We start from the raw sequence: 12263 nt of genomic DNA on the forward strand, positions 1-12263 counted from the left end.
TGTCTTGGGCAGCTGTGCAAGTACTTCCAATACATGATTATGCAATACATTTGTCTTCATCGAATTATAAACTAAACAAACAGGGTAGTTTCTTTAAGCAAGAATATGTGGAAAAATAGAGCAGTGGGAGCAAAAACGATATTAAGTACTGAATTCACTTCAATATACATTTATTGCCTTGAATAAGATCACTATTCGTATATCACTTTTGGGGCCATTGGTAAAGCTGATGATCTGCATCACGAAGCCTTGAACTCGGCCCCCCTGAACTGAACAGAGACTATACTTTATGATGATTAAGTTTACAGAGAAGAGAATATTGAAAGACCAGGCAGAGTAATTCCAGCGTCTACTATGAAGGTGTTGCCAGTAACATACTTTGAAGAGTCATGAATTAGGTAGCGGACCAGCGATGTCAGTGCTGGATCAGGTGTAAGAAAAGCTTGTAGTGGAATTGCTCTTTTTGCTACATTCTTGAGCCACTTCTGTTTCATCAGACTCTCCGTTATTTGAGACAGGAAAATATCAGGGGATATCGAATTTACTCTTATGTTATGCTTCCCCAGTTCCAGTGCCATTATCTGTTAATATTTGTGACCAAAAGTTAGAAACAGAACCATTAGAGAACACAAATATTATGCAATATTAACTTTTAAGTTTTTTTGATTTTTCAGCAGCACAATGAAAAGGACTTATGTTGGTGAAGATTAAAATCATGTAGGACCAACATTTATATGTTTATGAATTTAGAGTGTACCTTAGTCAAGGCATTGAGTCCTGTCTTGGAGGAGGTATAGGCAAGAGCCCTAGGTGAGATGGTTCTATTCAAACCAACGGAAGAAGAAATGTTGATAATGCATCCCTCTTGATCTGCTTCGACCATGCGTAATCCAACGTACTTGGACACCAACCATGATCCTGTCAAGTTTGTCCTGACCACAGTGTTCCATTCTTCTTCACTTAACTCTAGTGAAGACTTCACTCCACCTTGTGAATCAATAAACGGACTAATTAAGTCTTAATACCAACCATTAATAAAAACTCAAAGGAAGACTCTACTGCAGCACAGAATGCTTTGTATTACATGTAGTAACTAAGAGGAGACTCTTTATTGAGGCTATTAAGTTAAAATTTGGGGACAAATAAATTATATGTAGAATTTCTATGTATTGCAAAAGTTAGAAAGTTGTATGAGAGATACACAAGGGAAATTTTTTTATGATCAAGTTGATGTGTTCGTTGTCAATAGAGTTGAGTGATGAACTGACTCCAATTTAGTGATTTACAAATATAGATATACTCAAAAGTGATTCTAGAGGGTTTCCACGTTACTCCCTCCATCCCTAGATGAGCCTTTTGCTCATTTCACACATATTAAGAAGTATTAAGGGAAAATAGATTTTTTTGCCACCCAACTTATTATTTGTTTAGAAACCTACCACTGAACTATAATTTTTTTCTTTTTTGCCACTAATGTTAGGTTCGGATTTTTTTTTGTCACTAACGTTAGGTTCGGATTTGATTATTAACACTATGTTATTCTTTTTAGAGTTAATTGCATTTGGCACCCCTTTGATTTCAGCATGTTGCACATTGCACCTAATAGTTTTGGAATAAACACTATGCAGCCCCTTACTTTTAATCCGTACTCTGCACCCTTTCCGTTATCTTCTGCCGTTACCGTTAACTTTTGCAGGAGCATTTTGGGAAATTTTATTATATTTAATTAAAATCAGACTTTTATTTAAATTTTCCGACCATCTAAACGATATTTTTCGAAAATCTATTTTTCGGTACTCTGCAATATAATGGTGATCTGCGTCTATATCTTTATATGTAGTACTCCATATATGTCCTAACTCCCAGGTAGTTTATCTTGGAGGACGAGAGTACGGATTTTTTTACTCACAAAGAAAATCTCAAAATTAACTTATGGAACTATATTTATAAAAAGTGGGAACCTTAAAATACGTGACAAGAAGTGGTAAAGAAATATAAAGTCAAGTAATACTATATTTTCGTGGAGTCTTAAAATAATTTATAAAACTAAATTTTTTAAGTTCTTAAAATGCCTGTTAAACTCTCGTATTTCAAGGTAAACTAGCTAGGTGACATATAGATGACCATAATATTGCAGACTACCACTATATTTTTATAATGCTAGAAAAATAACATATTGTTAATAATCAAATCAAAACATAACGTTAGTGACAAAAAAAAATCCAACGTTATTTTTAAGAAAAAAAACCAACATTAAATTTTATTCAGAAAAAATAAAATAAAATAATTTTTGAAATTTTTTGGAGTCTCAAAATGCGTGTCCAACTCTCGTCCTCCAAAGTAAACTACCTAGGACACTACATATAAAGATATAGACCCATATCAGATCGCCATTATATTGCAGACTAACACTATATTTTAATAATGCTAAAAAAATAACATAGTGTTAATAATCAAATCCGAACCTAACATTAGTGACAAAAAAAAGTCCGAACCTAACATTAGTGACAAAAAAGAAAAAAATTATAGTTCAGTGGTAGGTTTCTAAACAAATAATAAGTTGGGTGGCAAAAAAATCTATTTTCCCAAGTATTAAATGATTCTTCTTTTTTCCATCTCTACCCATATTTATTGCATTGACTTTAAATTGTATTAGCTATATGTTACATTGAAAATGATAAACAAGAAGGGTATATATGGAAAATTGTTTATAAATGTGCATTGAAAAGAGAGAGGCTCAAGTATTTTAGAATGAATTTTTTTCTCAAAAGGCTCTTTTAATTTGGGATGAAGGGAATAATTATTTGAATTCTTTATTTTTGTGCTGGTCTCAATTTACGATCAGCGGATCCTAACCAAATCGATAAAAGTTATTCCAAGTGACTCTGCATGACTCCTCTGTTCTGATGCATGTCCTACTCCAAAGTTATATTTCAGTTTTGATAAGATAGTATTACCTCTTATACCAGCATTATTGACCAAAGCATCAATGCGACCAAAACATTTCCATGCTCTTTCCACAGCCATCTTAATACTCTCTTCCTCCCCTGCCACATCAAGCTCCACAGCTTCCGCGCGGCAGCTTATCCTCCCAGACATATGAGCTTCAGTAAGCTCAATAGCATCCGGAAAACGATTGATTTCTTCACAAAGAGACTGAAGCCTGTTGGTTCTCCGAGCTGCTGCAATGACTTTACAACCAGCCTTTGCCAAGTCGACACAGAGTTCTCGCCCGAATCCAGATGATGCGCCCGTTACCATCACCACTTTGCCCTCTAGATTGCTCCATGCTTCCATTCTCGGTGCTTGACTTAATGGGGCCGTCTCGGTTAGCTTAAAGCAGAAATTCTGGGAGAAAAGCTAGCAAAGCACAAACAGCTCAAGAAAAATAAAAGTCAGAAGCAGAAGCCACTCCTGCTGAACATAACAGCCCCAATGTTTGTTGTTTATGAATCACACGCTGTCTCCGGTCTTTGAGAGAAAATTCCACAAAGAATAAGTGGACGGTTGAAGAGCACTTAGAATTTTCTGTGAGAAAATGCAGTTTCCTTGATTGATAAGTTAAAACAGTCCAAAATTTTAGTAAATCATTTTATTATTTTTAATAATATTAGTGATCTTCTGTAAACTGGGAATACATGTTTATATTTTATTCCAATTCCACAGAATTGAAAAGGTCAATTATGTTTAATTATTTCACAACTTCCGTAGAACTGGGTGTGTTTTAATTTTTACCGATAAAAATACCAAAAAGATCTTGAGTCCGTACATTTATTGGAGTAAAATTTTATTTTATTAAAATGTATAATTATTCAGTAAAAGTTTTATTTTCTAATTTTATACATAACCATGGAATTTTTATTTATGACAAATATTTCTGATTATAGTTATAAAATAATTTAAAATTTTGAACTATATTTCTGTCAAATTTACAAACATTTAAAAAGTTGTAAACGGCTTTTTATAAATTAAGAAACTTTTCAAGAAATTATTTATAAAACCTGGAAAACGATTTGAAAATTTAAACAATTTCCTGTTCATGTTAGATGGATATACAGAACCAAGACCAGATTATCTGGATATAAATTATAAATGATTAATAGCAACTTAAAAATCAAAATTTTAATTATTAACATCTATATTTTTATATAATTTCTTTTAATTTAATATAATATGTAAGTCAATTCTTATAAAGGATATTTGTGATTATCATATCGACTATATTGAATCAAATATAATGAATTTCATACAAGCCTAAATCAGGATACGATGCATCTAGCGTTGATATTGCGTGCGCTGCAATGCCCAGTAAAATCAAACATGATATCCATAATAAGCACATCTTCCTCATCTCAATGGTAACCGTGTCCGCAAGCAATGTAAGGCATGCAGTGTTAGCAGCAGCGCTTTTTCGAATACAAATCTGTGACTATGCCAAAACTAAAGCTAAAAGCAATGAGAAGTGAAATTCATTCGGTAGAGGATTCATTGGTAGCCTAGTTGAAAGGTTTTCCATTCTTTCCTTGTGCCTAAACTTCATTGGTCTGGTTTAAGTTGTAAATATTAGATTGTGCTTAGGGATATCAAATGTCAAACTTTATCATCATCAAACTAAGGTTGATAGAAAACATGATAGCAAACTGTAGTTTTTGCACCCATAATATTTGGTTCATCTATATCCTTGTGCAATAACCCAAACCTTTCTATAGCTCTTGGAAATTAAGGTAGATGTTATACAGCTAAATCTCAGAAAGAATTCAACAGTAAGCCGAAAGAAAAGGAAGATGTCAAACAGAAGATTGGACCAAAAGAAAGGACAAAGAAAAAGAAAATGCAAATCTTTCATGCAAATTTCCTCACCAGCGCCAAACTGCAAAGATTAGAACTAAGGACAAGTCCCTCAATCACCAAATTTCTGGAGAACTACACCAGAACAACTCAAAGTACGAGAATCAGATCAACGTGTGAGGACAAATGAGTATGAAAATTCATAGCCCTGAATTAACTTCAACATGTTGGAAATTGAGACCTGAAAATTAGTATATAATATTTGTTTTTGGGATTCTGATGGGATTGATCATATGCATTTTTGGTGCATCTTCTCGTGGTAGTGAACCACTGTATATGGGCTTTAACAACTCCTTCCATCCCAAAAATAACTGCCCACTTATCACATTTAAAACCACCTAAATACAATTATAACACTAAAATGTGACTTATATATTAAATGCCACTTAATCAATATTTTTAACCTTCAAATATATAATAAATATATATTTTATTCTTAATTATATTTGACAAATACAAGTCAAATATAACACAACACACATTGAGCTCAACCCCCGAACTAGACAGACCAAATGTTTTACAATAATTAAGTTTACAGGGACGAGAATATGGGAAGAGCTGGAAGAGTAGTTCCAGAATCAACAATGAAAATGTTGCCAGTAACATACTTTGAGGTGTCATGAATCAAGTAGCGAACAAGCGATGACAGTGCCGGATCAGGTGTAAGGAAAGCTTTCAAGGAACTGTTCTTTCTGCTATATTCTTCAGCCACTCTTTTTTCATCAGACCCTCGGTTATTTCAGATTTGAAAATATCAGGGGATATGGAATTTACTCTTATATTGTGCTTCCCCAGTTCGAGTGCCATTATCTGTTTATATTTGTGACCAAAAGTTAGAGAAATAGAACCAGCAGAGAACACAAATGACTTTTTCAATTCGTCACATTTTTGTATCTATTTCATAGTGTGTCTTATAATTAATTTCCATATTTCTTACACTAGCTTATATATCTATAACATTTATAATTTTATCGTCCATATTTTAAATTTAATTGAAATACAAATTGATCATACTAACCGAATTTTTTAAATGTTTTGGTTTAATTGTTAATAGAATTTTTTTTAAATCATGTTTTATATTAAGGAGACCCGTTGAATAATAATGACCGACTGATAGAGTAATAATAATAATAATAATAATAATAATAATAATAATAATAATAATAATAATAATAATAATAATAATAATAATAATAATAATAATAATAATAATAATAAATAATAATAATAAAATAATAATAATAATAATAATAATAATAATATAGTATATTATATATAGATAGTAAGATATATGATACTACTTTTAAAGTGATAACATACCGTATTAAAAATAATATTAATGTATTTAGTTGAAACATATCATCGGTTGTATATTAATAATTATATATAATAATATTAATTTTTTTATATGTATATTGCATGTGTTATTTTTAAAAACTAGTTTTCTAGTTAGGAATTTGAAAAAGATAACGTGGTTTAGTAGAAAAGGGTAGTTGTTATGCCAATGCCATTATTAGAAAATTTAGTTTTTTTAATTGAAAAATATAAAAAGATAATAACATTAGTTATAAAAGATAATTAATTATATAAATAGACCTATAATTCGGCTTGCCGACCGCCCAAACTTTTAATGTTTAGATTTTAATAGTATAGTATAGATTTTTTTTTACTAATTAAGAAACTTAATGGTGCGCTTGGAAATGAGGATTTCATTTGAACAAATAACTTGTTTGGAAATACGAATTCGGATTTTATTTGGAATCCATAACATTTAAATATTAGTATAAACTTAGAGAAATTGAAATGACAACTCAAATCTTGTAATTTGAAATCTATGATTTGAAATGAAATATGCTTTTTCAAACGCTCTCCAAGTGTACCTTGGTCATGGAATTTAGTCCTGCTTTGGAGGAGCCATAAGCAAGGAGTCCATGTGCTAAGGTTCTATTCACACCACCTGTAGAGGAAATGTTAATGATGCATCCCTCTTGAACTGCTTCGACCATGAGTAATCCGACGTGCTTGGACACCAACCATGATCCTGTCAAGTTCGTCCTCACCACATTGTTCCATTCTTCTTCACTTAACTCTAGTGAAGAGTTTACTCCACCTTGTTCAAAAAATCAGTTTATGGGAATTAATAGATGGACTCCCAGCCATTAAGACCTACAAACTATGGTGTTTTCAAGTGCAACCACTCCGTGCACACATAAAATCGGATGAAAGACTTCTTTGTTTCATAGTTTTTGAGTTTTTGTTGTTGTGACACGTCAGACCTACTTTAGCACAAAATGATTTGTATCACATCTAGTAAGTAATTAGAGCATCTCCGAGAGACTCTCTATTTACGTTATTAAGGTAAAATATGGGACAAAATGATAAAAGTTGTTCCAAGTGACTCCTTATGACTCCTCACTTTGAGGCATTTCCTCCTCCTCCAAAGTATCAAACTATCAAACTTGCAGTAATATCAGGAGAAAAGAAATTACCTCTTATACCAGCATTATTAACCAAAGCATCAATGCGTCCGAAACATTTCCATGCTTTTTCTACAGCCATCTTGATAGTCTCTTCATCCCCTGCCACATCAAGCTCCACAGCTTCCGCGCGGCAGCTTATGCTACCAGATATAGGAGCTTTGGTGAGCTCAATAGCATCGGGAGAACCATTGATTTCTTCACAAAGGGACTGAAGCCTGTTGGTTCTCCGAGCTGCTGCAATGACTCTGCAACCCGCCTTTGCCAAGTCCACACAGAGTTCTCGACCAAAGCCAGATGATGCGCCCGTTACCATCACCACTTTGCCCTCTAGACTGCTCCATGCTTCCATTCTCAATGCTCTACTTGGCAATCAGTTAGACACTCACAGGTCACAACTAAGCCAACTAACTTAAAGTACTTATGATGCCTACTTGAGATGCGACTTGGTGGTAAATATTATAAAAAAGAAGCTTGTTTTTCCCTAGTAACTTTGATTATGGCATTTTTAATTTTTTTTGTCCCTTGTTTTGCATGCGGAAGCAGTTGTGATTTTTAAAACGGAAATGAACAAGACCTGTCATAAGCCAAAGTACAAGTCTTAAATATGCAGATTCCTTTTTGTTGGACTACTGGTTTATTAAACAAAATGAAAAAATAAAAACAAAAACACATATAATATAATTAGTACAGTAGAAGGTTCCAAGCAGCATGGGCAATAAAGAAATAAACAAAGGGAGGCAAAACGTTTTCTTTAGTATTCTCCAGAAAGAAAGAAGAAAGGTGTATCTGCAACAAGAAAAAGAAGCTTAAATACTAGACCTATAAAACGGTTTGTGTCATGTACTTTCGTGTTTTTGTGTCAAAAATTCTAAACCCAAACCCGAACCGTTTCGGTTTTGTGTAACTATTTTGGAACATCTAATGTTTATTTTCATGTCAACACGAACTGCACATGTGAAGTATACGAAATATTTTCGTGTACTTTTCGTGTAACACGAACGATCCGAAAATTGATGTACACGAATTATTTTACTACTCTTTTGTACACGAAAGTACACGAATTTTAAATAATAAATTACTTACTCCCTCCATCCCCTTTTACTTGTCCCTTTTGAAAAAATAACGCATCTTAAGAAAATGTTAGTTGGATATCTTGTTTTCATACATATCCCTAATAAATGTAATGAATTAAATAGAGTTGTGTATATATATATGCTAGTCAAACATTGGAAGTTGTTACTTTTTGAAAAAACATACAAAAAGTTGCTTTGAAAAGAGAAGTGGACAAGTAATCTGGGACAATTTTTTTTTTCAAAGTGGACATGTAAAAGGGGACGGAGGGAGTATATAATAGTTAAGTAAAGCTTGTTTTGTTATTTATATAATAATTTATTTATAGTTTATTTATAGTTGAACACTTGAACTGTATAGTCGCATGTTTGTTTAGTATTTGTATAGTTATATTAGATTATTAGTAATTACATATATATTTTATTTGTTTGAACATCGAATATAGTATATAAATCTAAAAAATTAATATATATATATATTAAATGAATATAATTTATTTTATAAAATTTAATTATTATTTAGTTCGTGTACTTTCGTGTCGTCCGTGTACGTACTTGTATTAAAAACCGAACCTGACACTAAATGTAACATGTATTTTTCGTGTTCGTATACTTTTGTGTTTGTGAACCGAATATTGAAAACCAAACCCAAACTTTTCGTGTTGTGCACCGAATGGTCAGGTCTACTTAATACCAAGGTTGCATCTTGCATTCTCTTTCATTTTCTACTCTAAATTGGTGAGAATATTCAAAACTTGTTTTTGATGTATCACTAGTGAAATCCGCGTCTATGTGAAGATTGATATTTGTATGTGTATCTAGTATTATCTAAAGAGAAACTTGTGCATCCCATTATTTATAGCGAAAGTGTTTTAGTGTGCGTGGTTTACTGTCAGCTCGTGATTTTTCCAATCACCTTGGAAGGATTTTCACGTCAAAAATCTGGTATTGATTTGTTTCTTTGCTGCTGTTATTTTTCATATTCGCTGCTGCGATTTTCCGATGCTTCTTGATTGTTTATCGATTATTCTATTATCCTATTTTAACACACAAAGAGGAAGTAGAGTGTAGTTGCAGTAAGACTCGCTGATGGAAGTCTGGTGTGTTATAGCAGCTTTTTACACTCTTATTCCCAACACTTTTCGATATTAAGCGGGTCGTCATGAAAAACCCATGTTTACCGGACGAAAAGGAATGTGTTCGAGCTTATATGAATTAATCGAATTTCTTGCAAACTTTAATCGGAATTAGACTACCGTAGAAGAATTGATATACCGGAAACGGAAAAATTTATTCCCGATTTATCTATTCACATCAACCATTATATGGAACCGGGATATTTTTATCATTATAAAAAAAAAATTCATTACAGAGAGTATCAATTTAGAGGGGTTCTACATGGAGGTGGCAATCGTTTCGTTTCGTATACTTTTGTTTAGTGTATTTTCGTGTTTCGTGTACTCGAAGGTGAAACTCGTATCCGGCTATCCGCCCGGTATTAATTTCGTGTACCTAATTTGAAACCCGTATCCGATCCGAAACGTGTCGTGTATTTTTCGTATACTTTTCATGTATATTAGACACACACACACACACACACACACACACACATATATATAATTTTAATCAAAAAATAGATTTAAAATATATTTTCCTATATAATTTTACTAAATGTGTATGATATATTTATACTTGTATATAATTCTCTACAAATTTATTAATGTATCAATAGTATATATCTATATCTACATATAAATATATATTTTGTATATAATTATATATTTAATAAATTATAACATGTATATAATATAATTATGTAAAAATATTTCCTCTATTTCGTGTACCCAAAATGAAAACCCATATCCGACATGAAATCTATCGTGTAATTTCGTGTTCGTGTACTTTCGTGTTTCGTAGATCGAAAATCAAAACTCATATCCATTTTTTTTCCTCTCGTTTCGTTTCGTGTTAGCGTGTTACGGGTCAAATTGCTAGGCCTAGTTCTACGGTACTATGGCTCTCAAGCAGTATGCCACAAAATGATGCCAATTCAATTGAGCCCGACCATAATATATTACAGTACATGGGTAAAAATGTTATACTTCGGATCAGAACATTTATTTAACATATTAAAAACAGAAGCGATCTGAGACCGAGTTCATTTCTTATGTTATGTCTTGGCTCAGATGACAACAGCGAAAGTAAATTCCTCCTGTCAAACTCATTAATACGTTTTCCTGAATCATATTGTAACAGAACTTCAATTTTTCAAGCCCAAGATCAAAATGTATGTGGATCAACGAGGAGAGTTTGTCGTAGAGGAAGAAGAAGACAAGTTGTACCAGAAGAAAGCTTTATATGGCTTAAAGCAAGCGTCGTGAGCATGGTCCAGTCCAGTAAAGTTGAAAGTTACTTCGAAAGGATGTGATTCCAGAAAATCAGTTATGGCCACACTCTGTTCAACTGGTAGCAGAGCCGGCTATTGAGGAGTGCAAACAGCCCAACCGAACAGGGACTCCAAATTCTTAGGGCCCCCAAATATTTCAGGCCCATTTAGAGATATATATTATATGAGCAAAAACTAGAAGCAAGGCTCATATCAAAACTTTACATCTTCTTTATGAAAATACATCATCTCTATATTTTTTTTATTAATATCATCAAGTTGTTTTCCTATAAAAAATTTATTATCATAAAAAGAAAATTAAAATTTTGATATTATATTATGGGCCCACTTTTTTTATATAACACAGGACCCCTTAAATGTTTAAGCAGGCCTGACTGGTAAGATGCTTCGTGTATGAACAGAAAGAAAAACACTTGATTATTGCTAAGGCCGAGGAGAGCGCTGAGATACTTGAAAGTTGCACATCGGAGTTTTCTACAAGACTACATGAGAGATACGGATAGTGATTATGCACAAGATCTTGATAACAAAGAAACTACTCCAGGCTACGTTTTTTTTACTATGTGGTACATCAATTGGTCAGAGTTGAAAGAAGCAGGAAACTGTTACTTTATCTTCTACAGAGGCTAAATATGTGGATGCTACTGCACGTGCTCGGCTATTCAGTTGTCTAAGAATCCAGTTACGCATCAAAGACAAAACACATCGACGTTAGATATCATTGTTTACGGAATCTGTGAACTCAAGGGACTGTAAAGTTAGTATTATGCGGAACAATTGATCAAGTAGCAGACATATTGAGTAGAGTCTGTTTGGAAGTGCTCTGTGTTGTCAGAAAAGTTGCCGGTAAAAAAAGGGTTGTTGTAGAAATCATATACTCCTTCTGTCCCTCTCATTTCTTATCGTTTGGGTTGGGCACGGAGGTTAAGAAATATGTATAAAGTAGTGGAAAAGAGAATGAAAAGTGGGTGAAGTGGTGGGACCCATTGATTTTTAATGTATTAAAAGAAGATAGTGGAGTAAAATTAGTGTGAAAAGGAAAGAAAAGTGAAGAAGTGGTGGGACCCATTGACTATTTTGGGTAAGTTTTGAAATGTAAAAAATTGGATGAGACACCCAAAAAAGGAAAGTGTAAAGAAATGGAAGGGACGGAGGGAGTAACTGTTTGGTAATTTTTTAGTAATTGCATATTTTGAGTTATAATATAAAAAAATAATTTTTTTTCAATGAAGTTTGATAATGAAATCTATAACTGCTTCCAGCAAAAACTGAAAAGCGTTGTGATGTTGTTGCTGTCTGTAACAACAATGTCAAACAGTACCAATCCTGTCAAGTTATCAGTTTATAAAACTCAGGGGTTCACTTCCATATTTCAATAACATCAACTATGTTTGATATATCATCCACATATTTTGGATTAAGAACTCTGCTCCTATGTGACATTGTAGTGATATTTCT

At 32.8% G+C, this 12263-nt stretch overlaps 1 protein-coding gene and 1 pseudogene across 1 annotated transcript; both read right to left on the reverse strand.

Moving 5' to 3' along the window:
* Positions 1-141: 141 nt before the first annotated feature.
* LOC108200504 (uncharacterized) lies at positions 142-3515 on the reverse strand. The gene is made up of 3 exons (XM_017368678.2): positions 2958-3515; positions 758-987; positions 142-581 (listed from the first exon to the last, which is right to left on the reverse strand). The coding sequence occupies exons 1-3, from the start codon at positions 3295-3297 to the stop codon at positions 303-305; spliced, it is 849 nt and encodes a 282-aa protein (XP_017224167.1). The 5' UTR covers positions 3298-3515; the 3' UTR covers positions 142-302.
* A 1713-nt stretch (positions 3516-5228) lies between these two features.
* On the reverse strand, positions 5229-7758 carry LOC108202142 (uncharacterized; annotated as a pseudogene).
* Between the last annotated feature and the right edge of the window lie 4505 nt (positions 7759-12263).

This window comes from Daucus carota, chromosome 9, assembly GCF_001625215.2.
Source record: "Daucus carota subsp. sativus chromosome 9, DH1 v3.0, whole genome shotgun sequence".
Classification (NCBI taxonomy): Eukaryota; Viridiplantae; Streptophyta; class Magnoliopsida; order Apiales; family Apiaceae; genus Daucus; species Daucus carota.

What these genes read in the sequence shown, in the direction of transcription:
- LOC108200504 (XM_017368678.2), bottom strand. Translation starts at nt 3,297, where the DNA reads ATGGAAGCATGGAGCAATCTAGAGGGCAAAGTGGTGATGGTAACGGGC. An exon ending in CAATAATGCTGGTATAAGAG is followed by an intron (nt 988 to 2,957) that starts GTAATACTATCT and finishes TTGATTCACAAG; the next exon opens with GTGGAGTGAAGTCTTCACTA. An exon ending in GACTCAATGCCTTGACTAAG is followed by an intron (nt 582 to 757) that starts GTACACTCTAAA and finishes AAATATTAACAG; the next exon opens with ATAATGGCACTGGAACTGGG.